At 40.9% G+C, this 14,604-nt stretch overlaps 1 protein-coding gene across 1 annotated transcript in view; it reads left to right on the top strand.

Annotated features, from left to right (window-relative positions):
* LOC134310264 (transmembrane protein 65-like) overlaps positions 1-14,604 on the top strand; it is a 52,843-nt gene that overhangs the window by 35,176 nt on the left and 3,063 nt on the right. Inside the window, exons 5-6 of the mRNA XM_062991813.1 lie at positions 9,182-9,224; positions 13,503-13,608. Of these exons, the coding sequence (XP_062847883.1) occupies positions 9,182-9,224; positions 13,503-13,608 (149 nt within the window). The remainder of the gene's footprint in view (positions 1-9,181; positions 9,225-13,502; positions 13,609-14,604) is intronic.

The following is a 14,604-nucleotide window of genomic DNA, read 5'->3' as shown; positions in this document are numbered from 1 at the left end:
TGGCTGTCACCCCAGAAGGAAGCCTCTTCTGAAGTCTCTACACAAGAAAGCCCGCAAACAGTTTGCTGAAGACATGTCAACAAAGGACATGGATTACTGGAACCAGGTCCTATGGTCTGATGAGACCAAGATTAATTTGTTTGGTTCAGATGGTCTCAAGCATGTGTGGCGGCAATCAGGTGAGGAGTACAAAGATAAGTGTGTCATGCCTACAGTCAAGCATTGTGGTGGGAATGCCATGGTCTGGGGCTGCATGAGTGCAGCAGGTGTTGGGGAGTTACATTTCATTGAGGGACACATGAACTCCAATATGTACTGTGAAATACTGAGCAGAGCATGATCCCCTCCCTCCGGAAACTGGGTCGCAGGGCAGTGTTCCAGCATGATAATGACCCCAAACACACCTCTAAGACGACCACTGCTTTATTGAAGAGGCTGAGGGTAAAGGTGATGGACTGGCCAAGCATGTCTCCAGACCTAAACCCAATAGAACATCTTTGGGGCATCCTCAAGCGGAAGGTGGAGGAGCGCAAAGTCTCGAATATCCGCCAGCTCCGTGATGTCGTCATGGAGGAGTGGAAAAGCATTCCAGTGGCAACCTGTGAAGCTCTGGTAAACTCCATGCCCAGGAGAGTTAAGGCAGTTCTGGGAAATAATGGTGGCCACACAAAATATTGACACTTCAGGAACTTTCACTAAGGGGTGTACTCACTTTTGTTGCCGGTGGTTTAGACATTAATGGCTGTATATTGAGTTATTTTGAGGGAAGAATAAATTTACACTGTTATATAAGCTGCACACAGACTACTTTTCATTGTGTCAAAGTGTCATTTTGTCAGTGTTGTCCCATGAAAAGATATACTTAAATATCTGCAGAAATGTGAGGGGTGTACTCACTTTTGTGATACACTGTATGTGTTTATGTATTGAGTGCATTTTGTCCCTTTGGGGATTCCATAAAGTGTGCTTCTCTACACACGTGATGATCTCTCTGTAGTCTGTGCCCAAAAGAACAACCCAGTAAAGTATTATGCTCCTGAAAGTTTGTCTATGTACAGTTTATTTCTTTCTTTATATACTCAGCAGATTCTATAGACGCTCGGTTACACTGGCAATCAGTTAGACAAAATGTCCAAGAAGTGTAAAGCAGCTAAAAATACGACTCAGGTAACTGAGTTTGGAAAACTCCCAACCGATTATGTGGATGGAGAGGATGGTGTGTCAAAACACGGACGAGTATTTTTGTCTTTAAGAGGGAGCTGTTAAAGTGGGCTGTGCTGTGTATTGTAGCTTCCATTGATTCTATCATTCAATTTATGAGTGTAATTTAATGTCTGCCAGGAAATGTGCTTCTTTTCTTCTGTGAAATCTGTAATTTTTTAAAAATGAGGTCCTTAAAATGAAGCACATTTTCCCGTGAATGAGGCCCTGCTCATTGGACCACCATTAAGCAGCTTTTAAATGCTGGCCTGTGTTTTTAAATGAAAACACAGCCAGACGTATTGCTGAGTTTTCAAACTTCTCAGCCCACAACAATGCATGTTTTGGTGTTGTAGTACATTTCTCTGAAGCTTGACTGATCATCTGGGGTTGTTTTGCTTGCCAAGATAAAGTCCAAACTAAACCTACTGCAGAGCTTCTCCTTTGTTTAGTTCACAGAGGTTAAAGAACTGCATGCTGTGTGAGCTGCTTTTTAAATCTGATCAGATAGAAACTTTATGAAACTTCTGGAGGACTAAAGGTTATTTATGAGAGACTGATTTTACTTCAAGCTGAAAGATAAAGAACCAATATATATATATATATATTAGAGCTGTCGAAGTTAACGCGATAATAACGCATTAACGCGATCTCAATTTAACGCGATAAAAAAAAATAGTGCCGTTAACGCAAATTCTAGTTCATGTTGAGACTTGACTGGTAGAACAAACGTTTTAATGTCGGACTTGCCACCGTTTTTCATTGGCGGTTTGTTAACATAATGTAACCGAGCGTTGTAGTGATGCACTTGCATAATAAAGAAATAAATACACGCTATACTCACAAGTTGTCGGGAGCAGAACACTTTTATTAACTTCTTCTGTTACAGTAACAAATACCGGAAAGCTGAGTCAAGCACGTTAGTCCATGAACTATGGAAGCCCAAAAGGGTCAAAACACACTCACTTCGTGTAGAAACGTCCATCAAACCATTGTCACAATACAACCACAGAAAAGTCTGTTACAATAACTACGCCTTATCCCACCTAAAGCACCGCTGATCTACAATGTTTGCTGATGGAGACATTTTAACCTACAATCTGACATTTACTGCCTAGTATGTGAGTGAATAAAACTCCCTTACAGTTTTCTCTTGTCCCAGAAGTTTTTAACATAAGTACATTTAGCATAAAATGTGTTCACCATTTTAATTGTAACATTTCACTTAAAAATCCTTGTTTTCTACAACATTTACACAGATTTTTTTTTTTTATGCGATTAATCGCGATTAACTATATGAAATTCTGAGATTAATCGCGATTAAATTTTTTAATCGTTTGACAGCCCTAATATATATATTTATATATATATATATATATATATATATATATATATATATATATATATATATATATATATATATATATATATATATATATATATATGTATATATATATATATATATATATATATATGTATATATATATATATATATTATTACTTTCTCTCAAAGCAAGCGCAATATGCTGGTGTAGGATGTTGTCACAGAAGCTTCCTGCTTCCTGTTCTCCTCAGAAACAAATCCAAATCCACCCTGATTATGTCTCCGCTTATTGTTTGTGACTGTTTATTATGATTAGCTGTTATTTCTGAGCTACAGCTGAAGTCGGATTTTTTTTCTGTTTTAAATTATGACAGAATCTGCCGGGTCAAAATATACAGACAGTACAGCTAATGTTTGGTTTTATGTCAAGCCTGATCAGCTAGCTGTTTATGATCACCCTCAACAAGAAGTAAAAACTCTGGATGGATCTGGTCGACTTAAGTTTTTATTATGAACCACATATTTCTGACCAGATTAAGATTAGAACTTTAGGAATACCATTCCAAAAGCTTAAAATGCATTTTGGGTTCTTGTACTTTTTAAACACTTAAATCTGTTTAAGATTTAACCTCCTGGCCGCTCAGGTGGTGCAGCGGTAAAAACACACGCTGGAACACCAGAGCTGGGATCTCGAATACATCGTATCGAGTCTCAGCTCTGCCTGCCGGCACATGAACAACGATTGGCCTGTTGTTCAGATATGGGTGGGATTAAGCCGGATAGGGACTCTCTCATAACTATTGCAATTACGACCTCTGCTGGCTGATTGATGGCGCCTGCACAGAGATGTGAGACTCGTCAAAGTGTAGGTGACAAAATGCATACGGCTGCTGCCCACATGTCGGAGGGGGGCGTGGGTTAGCTTCGTTCTCCTCAATCAGAGCGGGGATTGGCATTGGTGGAGAGGAAGCATGACGCAATCGGGCAATTGGACGCGCTAAAAAGGGGAGAAAATGCATAAACAAATATTTATATATATATATATATACAGTGTATCACAAAAGTGAGTACACCCCTCACATTTCTGCAAATATTTCATTATATCTTTTCATGGGACAACACTATAGACATGAAACTTGGATATAACTTAGAGTAGTCAGTGTACAGCTTGTATAGCAGTGTAGATTTACTGTCTTCTGAAAATAACTCAACACACAGCCATTAATGTCTAAATGGCTGGCAACATAAGTGAGTACACCCCACAGTGAACATGTCCAAATTGTGCCCAAAGTGTCAATATTTTGTGTGACCACCATTATTATCCAGCACTGCCTTAACCCTCCTGGGCATGGAATTCACCAGAGCTGCACAGGTTGCTACTGGAATCCTCTTCCACTCCTCCATGATGACATCACAGAGCTGGTGGATGTTAGACACCTTGAACTCCTCCACCTTCCACTTGAGGATGCGCCACAGGTGCTCAATTGGGTTTAGTCCATCACCTTTACCTTCAGCTTCCTCAGCAAGGCAGTTGTCATCTTGGAGGTTGTGTTTGGGGTCGTTATCCTGTTGGAAAACTGCCATGAGGCCCAGTTTTCGAAGGGAGGGGATCATGCTCTGTTTCAGAATGTCACAGTACATGTTGGAATTCATGTTTCCCTCAATGAACTGCAGCTCCCCAGTGCCAGCAACACTCATGCAGCCCAAGACCATGATGCTACCACCACCATGCTTGACTGTAGGCAAGATACAGTTGTCTTGGTACTTCTCACCAGGGCGCCGCCACACATGCTGGACACCATCTGAGCCAAACAAGTTTATCTTGGTCTCGTCAGACCACAGGGCATTCCAGTAATCCATGTTCTTGGACTGCTTGTCTTCAGCAAACTGTTTGCGGGCTTTCTTGTGCGTCAGCTTCCTTCTGGGATGACGACCATGCAGACCGAGTTGATGCAGTGTGCGGTGTATGGTCTGAGCACTGACAGGCTGACCTTCCACGTCTTCAACCTCTGCAGCAATGCTGGCAGCACTCATGTGTCTATTTTTTAAAGCCAACCTCTGGATATGACGCCGAACACGTGGACTCAACTTCTTTGGTCGACCCTAGCGAAGCCTGTTCCGAGTGGAACCTGTCCTGGAAAACCGCTGTATGACCTTGGCCACCATGCTGTAGCTCAGTTTCAGGGTGTTAGCAATCTTCTTATAGCCCAGGCCATCTTTGTGGAGAGCAACAATTCTATTTCTCACATCCTCAGAGAGTTCTTTGCCATGAGGTGCCATGTTGAATATCCAGTGGCCGGTATGAGAAAATTGTACCCAAAACACCAAATTTAACAGCCCTGCTCCCCATTTACACCTGGGACCTTGACACATGACACCAGGGAGGGACAATGACACATTTGGGCACAATTTGGACATGTTCACTGTGGGGTGTACTCACTTATGTTGCCAGCTATTTAGACATTAATGGCTGTGTGTTGAGTTATTTTCAGAAGACAGTAAATCTACACTGCTATACAAGCTGTACACTGACTACTCTAAGTTATATCCAAGTTTCATGTCTATAGTGTTGTCCCATGAAAAGATATAATGAAATATTTGCAGAAATGTGAGGGGTGTACTCACTTTTGTGATACACTGTATATAAAAGATTTAACCTCCTGGACTGATGGTTTGAGGTTCTGCTGAAAAATGTTGAGGTAGTCTTTTTTCTATAAATGTATTATTCTGTCCCCTTCTATTGGCAGCAGTAGGACAATAGAAAACAGACAATGCTGACACTTTTCTGTGTGAGTCCAGATAACATTTAAACGAGACTAAAGGAAAGGCACCAATACATAATGTACGTTTTTGCATACACAGCATGTGCCAAATCCTGGCATCCCTCAGTCTAAAAATTTTATGTATTGAAATGGAATAGTTTGCACAGTGAGTCTGTATGAAAAATAGGCAATTTTATGAGGACGTAGGTCAGTGTACCCATGACATCCATCAGTTTGGATAGAAAATGACTCGACCTTATCAAAATTGCTCTGACCTGCAGTGTTGTCTCTGCTCTAAATCACATTTCACAGATTTTTGTCATTCATTTACTGATGTATCCTCGATTTTACAGTGATTTGGTTTGCCCCTCCGGTTCCTGGGCATTTTTAGATACAGCACAGCCAGACAGGAATGTCTTGGCATATGTTGGTGTTGTAGGATTTAGCAGATGATTTTACTCTTTGGTACTCTCCTCACTTTTGCCCTATCACAGCAAGATTATAATTATGCCAAGATCTTGTTTTATGTTCTTGGATTGGGTTTGTTTGATCCTGCTGGCACAGAGTCTGGTCAGTTGTTACCATTCCAGCAATCAATTGTTGGTTGACTTATCTGGGAAATTCTTAGAAATTCAGGTGTTTCTAGCTTGTGGCAAATGTTTGGGAAAGGTCCTGTCCTGTAGATCAAGGTTCATGGTCTTATGAGATGGATGTCGAAGGATGGATGTTAATTACAGCAGATTCCTCCCTCTCATCCTGGACATCACCTTTTTCAAACACGTCCATCTGGCAAAAGACTCAGGGCAATTAAAACAAGCACAACCAGACATGCTAACAGATTTTTCCCCAGAGCTGTAAAACTTTTTAACCACAGTTGTTCTCTTGGTTAAATGGTTGAATACTGGTTAAATACTTGTTAACAGTTATTAGCCGTCAGGTCTGTTAAATATGTTATATGTTACATGTCATACATGTGTATTATCTGTACTATTATGTGTATTGTATGTACTATTATGTGTATCACCAAAAGAAATTCCTCATATGTGTAACATACCTGGCGAAATAAAATGATTCTGATTCTAAACTGTGTTCGCCTTCACAGAGGCTTGACCTTGGATTGAATCGGAATGTTGATTGTGAATTTTCGCAGATACACTTCAAAATCTCATGAAAAGCCTTTCATATTTATAGCAATAGTTTCAGAAAGGCGTGACCGACAAGCTCATGGTAAGGTGTCCATATACATTTGGCCATATTGTTTATGCAAGATTAAAATCACCCACAGCTTAAAGACATTTAAGCTTGTGTGTGTGTAAATTTGTACTGCAGGTATTTTTCCAGAATTTCTTTCAGAAGGTTCTGCTCTTTACCTTTAGTGTCACGATTCCAGCTGCCACTGTTAAAGATGCTAAATCGCTAGGCTAAATGACGTTGAACTGGCCAGTTAAAATAAAAGGTTAGAGTTTTCGACCTGTGGGAGCGCTTGTCTGAGACAGTGTGAGATGATTGACGAGTTATTTAGATTCACATATGCAGCTCTACGCTTCATTTGGCAAATTGAAGATGTTTAAAACTACCGGGAAAACTTTCCTCCAGTCGTCATTAGCAATTCATTAATCATCCACTAGTACCCGCTTCACAAATACACTATATAGCCAAAAGTATTGGGACACCTGACCATGAGATTGTTGGACATCTCTTTTCAATAACAAACAGTAATAAAATACAGTGATCTCTAAGTGATTGTTTCAGCTAAAACAACAGAAGGCTTCTCACAAGACTTTGAAGTATGTCTGTGGGAATTTGTACTTGTTCAGTCAAAACAGCATTTGAATAGCTGGGCACTGATGTTGGTTATGAAAGTCCCAATTGATTGTTCCAGTTCATTCTAAAGCTGTTCAGTGAGGCTGAGGTCAGGACTCTGTGTAGGACACTGGAGTTTCTTTAAACCGAGATTTTCTTCATGTCATTATAAAGCTTGCTTTGTGCACAGGGGAACAGTTTTGCTGGAACAGAAAAGGACCTTCCCTAAACTGTTGCTGCAAAGTTGGAAGCATATAATTTCATTTATTCATTCATTTTCTTATCCGCTTATCCAATTAAGGGCACCAGTCCATCGCAGGGCAGACACACATACACACAAACACCCATTCACTTATAGGGCAATTCATTGTCTCCAATTAGCCTGGCTGCATGTTTTTGGACTGTGGGAGGAAACCCACGTGGACACAGGGAGAACATGCAGACTCCGTACAGAAAGGAGCCAGACCGCCCCGCCTGGGGATCGAACCCAGGACCTTCTTGCTGTGAGGCGGCAGTGCTATCCACTAAGCCACCGTGCCTCCCCATATAATTTCCTTTATTTAATTTAATTTTTATAACACCTGTTGTGGCTGAAACACATGAATTCAGTAATTAGAAGTGGAGTCCCAATAGTTTTGCTCATATAGTGTATGTGGACTACTTTGTACAGATTTATTACTGTACTGTGTCTCCAGTCAGCTGATCTGTTTCTCCTGCCGCCAGGCTCACAGAGCTACTGGGCTACACGTGTTCACATTTTGTTCATACATTTTTTAGAGGTACATTTTTACAGTTGGACTCAGGATGATTTTTTTAGATGATCTTATAACCACATACTGAAATAAAAATAAAAACAAGAAGAAGATGATAAAGTCAATGGTGATGACCATGAAAATCCACTTCAAAAAAACATCAAAGCTTTTAAAGTTCAAAGCAGATCAGCATCAACCGGGGGCGGGTTAGTCGGGGGTCTGATTTAAAGGGTTAAAACTTCCTGTGTTCAAGCTCATGATCTCTGCATGATGATCATCATGATTGATCACGTGTCTTCTGTTTTTTTATACAGTTCCCTGAATTGCACTATATGGACAAAAGTATTGGGACACACCTTCTATTTATTGAATCCATGTGTTTCAGCCACAACTTTTGCTAACAGGTGTACTAAATCAATTTTATTAAAAGAATTATTTGCTTCCACCTTTGCAGCAAGAGTTTAGGGAGGGCAGGGAGGGCCCTTCCCACTTCCCTGTCCCAGCATGACTCTGCCCCTGTGCACAAAGTAAGCTCTATAAACACATTTATAGAAAAAAAAAATTGGTTTAAAGAAACTCCAGTGTCCTGCACAGAACTGAATCAGTGAAGGAGAACTGACTTGCAAGATTAATTCTCTCTCCCATAATTCCCTGCAGCAGGACAACAATTCTCCTTGTCACTCTCTATAGAGGACAAACACAGACAGGCGATAAAGAGATAATGTCAGGATAAAATCAGGATAAAAACGTCAATTTGGTCCAGATGGTGGAGATACATTTTTACTGGAGTAGAACACATTACTACACATTACATGTTTTCCTGTCTTTTGTTTCATTTGTATGTTTTTATCACTGATTTAGCCTGGTCTGGGTCGTGCTGGGTCCGGCCTCCCTAGAATTACTGGGTGCAGTGCAGTAACAAACACTGGACAGGATGCCAATCCTTTGCAGGGCCTTGGCCATCACGGCTAAAACATAACCAATCATGTCAGTATGTAAACGCAATCACCCTGGATGCCAGCAGTAGTGGGACAGCGTAATTTACTGCTGCGCCACCTCAGTGCCCTGTATTCATGTTAAATTGTGTGGAGTTGCATTTTTTAGAGGTCAAAGAGGGTGGCAGGCTAGCACACGTATCCTCCAACATGTGTGAATTCATTTGCTTCAACTTTTATTGGGTGCAGTCAAACTAGCCCTATTTATATGTGCACAGAGAAGTCAGAGAAATGTTCAAATCATTAGGTCTTCATGTTTTAGTTTGTGACACTGCTTAATGAAAAGGATTCTTGAAGTGAAAACACATTTTTGAAATATTAACAAAATATATTTTCTCTATGCAGCTGCTGCTCTCGGAAACCTGGTGTCGGACCTGGCAGGACTTGGGTGAGATATTTTCTTATATTAACAGTTTAAAAAAAGGGTTAAATGATTTTTTCTAAGATATCAGGTTCATTTATCCTGACTGAATTGTTTTGGTTGTCTGAAAATCAACAGTCACCAGTTTTAATAAGCACTAAACGGCCTTGTGATTAATCAAATGTGTAAAACCAAATCAGGAACTGAGACCAGCCTATCAATTGAATGAATTTTGTATGTTTTTTTCCTTTTATATTCCATTCTAGTCATTTTCAATTCCTAATTGTGAATCTGCTGCCACTTACACAACCTTAGATCAGATCATGGAGAGCCAGATCATCACACATGTCCAATCTGCGGCCATTTCATATCACCAGTGTTGGGTCTCAACACAGAGCCGTATCATGTATAGAGAGCCACGCTAGTCCCCCCCATCAGTACAGACTTGGACTGGTCCTGGAAATCTGATTTCACAGTGACAGGAGGAAAAGACTGGCCAATTTTTCCCTCCATCAAAAATGGCCATGAGCATGTGTGTTCCAAACTCTGCAGTGGTGCCAGCATGATAGAACATTGTACATTGATTTTTTTATATATTTAAAAAAATGATTGGCTAATGTCTGCCAGGTGAGCGGGCCAAAGGGATTCATCATCAATGCTGCAACTGCGGGCTCTGTTGGCGGCCAAATGGCGCCCACATAGATATGGGGGATAACGAAAATCAATATGTGACTCATCGTAGATGATGTTTGAACCCACCTTGTTCTGGTGAAAAGAAGCAGTTGGCTACTACATATGTATCAGAGGAGGCTTGTGTCAGTTATAGGGCGGGGGTCTGCAGCAGTGGAGGAGATATAACCAGAGTAATATAATACGACTCGATTGTGAGAAAACGGGGGAAATGTATGAATAGAATAAAATAGAATACTGTTTTGGAATTTGGATCAAGTTGCGATCTGTATCATCAAATCCATCTTATATGATCTCCCCAGTCCTTCCTGATACAGTATCTTTAGAATATCGACCTCCTCTTCGTATTTCAGCTCCAGTATTTGTTCAGTAATGTCTGGAGATCCGAAGTCAGATTATCCAGATTGACCTCCCTCTTCCACCAGCATTTATTCTCTCACTCATTCAGTCGACCACTTATTCACTTCCTCAGGAGATTCCTCATCCATCAGCTCATTGGTTTCTCACCTGTTCAGTCAGTGGAGAAGACACTGACTCCTGCTGTTCTCTGTAATTGGAACACGGACTGTTGAATCCTCCGGGACTTGAGGTGGTTTCTGGGATATGTGCGGTATCTGCAGTGTTTCCACTATTCTCTCATTTTTAAATCATTTAAATTCAGTGTAACTTTGATCAAAGGTCTGAAAATTAGATATAAATTGACTGATATATTGGTTGCATTTTATTTGACATGCATTACAAGTTTATGTGAAATTTTACACCCGGAAAAATCTACACAATCAGATTTCTAGTAGTGTATAAGGATTATTCTGGTGGGCAGATGTGTGTGTGATGAATTAGAAAAGAATAAATAATAAATGAAATAAACAAATAATAAACTAATCAATTTTAATTAAATACGACCCTAAAAAGCTTTTTTAGACTAGAATGCCTTTAGAATAGAATGCCTTTATTTGTCATATATACATATACACCGATCAGCCATAACATTAAAACCACCTCCTTGTTTCTACACTCACTGTCCATTTTATCAGCTCCACTTACCATATAGAAGCACTTTGTAGTTCTACAATTACTGACTGTAGTCCATCTGTTTCTCTACATACTTTTTTGCCTGCTTTCTCCCTGTTCTTCAATGGTCAGGACCACCACAGAGCAGGTATTATTTAGGTGGTGGATCATTCTAAGCACTGCAGTTACAATGAAATGTTGTGTTAGTGTGTGTTGTGCTGGTATAAGTGGATCAGACACAGCAGCGCTGCTGGAGTTTTTAAATACTGTGTCCACTCACTGTCCACTCTATTAGCCACTCCTACCTAGTTGGTCCACCTTGTAGATGTAAAGTCAGAGATGATCGCTCATCTATTACTGCTGTTTGAGTTGGTCATCTTCTAGACCTTCATCAGTGGTCACAGGATGCTGCCCACGGGCGCTGTTGGCTGGATATATTTTGGGTTGGTGGACTATTTTCAGTCCAGCAGGGACAGTGAGGTGTTTAAAAACCTCCAGCAGCGCTGCTGTGTCTGATCCACTCATACCAGCACAACACACACTAACACACCACCACCATGTCAGTGTCACTGCAGTGCTGAGAATAATCCACCACTCAAATAATATCTGCTCAATGGTGGTCCTGTGGGGGTCCTGACCATTGAAGAACAGCATGAAAGGGGGCTAACAAAGCATGCAGAGAAACAGATGGACTACAGTCAGTAATTGTAGAACTACAAAGTGCTTCTATATGGTAAGTGGAGCTGATAACATTGACAGTGAGTGTAGAAACAAGGAGGTGGTTTTAATGTTATGACTGATCGGTGTACATATACATATGTACAGTACAACGAAATTCTTTCTTTGCACATCCATTTCCTCGCATATCCCATATCCCAGCTTCCTCAATTCTTCAATAGACTGATTGCAACATGAACTTGGGATGAATTGAAATAAATCAGGAATATAATTTTCTCTCATGAATACATGGCGTACAGATGCAGTGCCTCATCTCGAACAGATTGTACTGGGTCTGTTTTGCCACCCAAACCATCTGTACCCACGTTTTTACAAAAATCCTCTGTCCATCCATCATATTTACTCTCATTACCCACCTGCATGCCCACAAAGTGTCACCACTAACAATAAAACATTACTGGCCTCAAAAAGCTACATCATAGCTAGCCTGCTGTGATTTACAGCCAAGCCCACTCGATTTCATTTCCATCGTTACAAATAATAGATGTGATTCGAGAGCTTTTGCCAGAAGTGCTAATCATGAGTGTAATGAGATGGTATTCAGCTATAATGAAGCGGCGCTGAGCGGCGGGTGGGTGTGCGTCGCCGAAAGGGATCAGCTAACACTTCGCGACAAGGCAGCGCTGATTGTTAAAGGGATTTTTCCACTTTATTTGTGTGTTTTTAAAATTCACGTCTATGGTGACCGGGGGTCACAACATAAAAGGGGCCACACGGTTTATTGTGTTCAAGCTGAGCCAAGATTTCAAACCATTAAATCACATCGCATAGAATAACCTGTCACCATAGAAACTAAAAAGAGAAATGGCAATTAAATCCCATCATTAATTGGGAGAAATTTGTTCAAACCAACAAAACACACAGGCGTCTTTTCTGCTATAGAGGGGGCGTCAATAATTCTTCATTTATTCATACAATTTTATCTTTTACCAACAATATCTTTAGTCTGGGATGTGTTACTGTATTGTTCCCAGTGAATATGAAAAAACTGGCTCACCACAACCTTGACCAGGACAAAGTGGAGGTCAAACATGAAAATGAAATTAAAAAAATCTACTTGGTTCTTTATGATGAAACCAAATGAGGTTTTCACCAATTACACAGAAAAAAAATCATATTGACAAGGATGTAAAAATGAAAACAAACAAGCTGCTCCAGCACTGAATAGCTTTGGAATGAACTGGAACATCAATTGAGGCTTTCTTAACAAACATCAGTGTCCAGCCATACAAATGCTGTTATCTGACTGAATAGGCACAAATTCCCACAGAGACACTTCAAAGCCTGGTGAAAAACCCTCTCAGAAGAGTGGCTGTTGTTATAGCTTAAAAGATCACACAGAGGTCACATTTGCTTTTTTAAATTGGATGCTCAACAAGCTCATGGTCAGGTGTCCAAATACCTTTGGCCATATAGTGTATTTTTTTAAATCAATCCCATAAATCACCTGTTCTTTCTTTCTAAGACATCTCTAACCCCTTTAAATGTCTTTTTGAACCTTGGCATGGCGTAGGTCTGTTGGGATGTTCATCGGGAAAGTAAGACTGGATGGGGAGTCACTGCCATGTTGCTGAAACATTGACTCCTGATGTCTGGTCAAGGTGGTGGAGGAACATGTAGGGTATAGCATGGTCCTCCGTACTGGTTAAAGCTTTCTGTGAAAATCCACAGCTGGCTGGTCTGAGCTCCGTCTGTGTCATCAAGGGCATGTGCTAGTCTGTGGACCTCCTTGGCCAGTGAAAGTGTCATCAGTGCGTCAGTGCTTGGGGAATTGGATATATCCAGATTGGGAAAACAGGGAGAAAAAATAAGGTCTATGCTTTTTTAGTGTAAAATGTTAAAAATGTTGTGTTTGTGTGTGTGCAGACTCGCAGGTTATGTGGAAGCCTTGGCATGCAGATTCGGGATGCAGATTCCAGATCTGAGCCCCAAGCAGGCGGATATGTGGCAGACCAGACTAAGCGTTCACTCTGTGAGTAATCGATCACTCTCGGACATTCTCCACTGCTTCCCGTTTAGCTCCATCAATGCATCTTCCGTTCCTTCTGAAGGTCACCACATTCGTCTCGTCTTATCTTCTCAGTCTGGTGCATTTCTATTACTGTTCATGTGGACTGGGAAACACAGACGGAGACAGAGTTGGGTCCATGACAGAGTGTAAAAATCATAATGAAACTTAACTGAAGAATCCTTACAGTCTTTACTTATATAAACAAAAAAACAACAGGTTTTATGGATAACTGTTTAAACATTGTGTCATTTTAATTTTTTTTACATTTTAAATGTGAAAAGTCACACAACTTTCATTGTTCATTTATGTATTCATTCATTCATTGTCTGTTTTACCATCGCTTCATCCTGTTAAGGGTCGTGGCGGGTCAAATCACTGGGTGAAAGGCAGGAAACACCCCGGACAGGTCACCAGTCCATCACAGGGCAAACACACACACACACACACACACACATATCTAGGGGGAATTTAGTATCTCCAGTTAACCTGGCTGCATGTCTTTGTATGCACACAGACACCGGGAGACAATAAAAAGGAATCTGTTAAGTCAAAACAGCATTTTTAAGGTCAGGAACTGATGTTTGGCCTGGCTTAAAATTGGTCTTCCAAAGCCGCTCAGGTGGCGCAGCGGTAAAACACGCTAGCACACCAGAGCTGGGATTTCGAATACATTGTATTAAATCTCAGCTCTGCCATCCAGCTGGGCTGGGCGGCCACATTAACAATGATTGCCTGTTGTTCAGGGTGGGATGAGTTGGATCATGGTTCTTCATAACTGGTGCAATTCCGACCTCTGCTGGCTGATTGATGGTGCCTGTGCAGAGTTGGGGAATAATGCTGATCAGGGTGTGGCTCTCCATGCATTAGGCTGATCCGCATATGAACTCGCCTCGTGCAGGTGAAAAGAGGCAGTCGGTACTGTGCACATGGCGGAGGGGGCGTGTGTCAGTTGCAAAG

Source organism: Trichomycterus rosablanca, chromosome 3, assembly GCF_030014385.1.
Source record: "Trichomycterus rosablanca isolate fTriRos1 chromosome 3, fTriRos1.hap1, whole genome shotgun sequence".
NCBI classification, from domain to species: domain Eukaryota; kingdom Metazoa; phylum Chordata; class Actinopteri; order Siluriformes; family Trichomycteridae; genus Trichomycterus; species Trichomycterus rosablanca.
The sequence above is the reverse complement of the archived record's forward strand: the minus strand, read 5'-3'. Positions and strand labels throughout refer to the sequence as shown.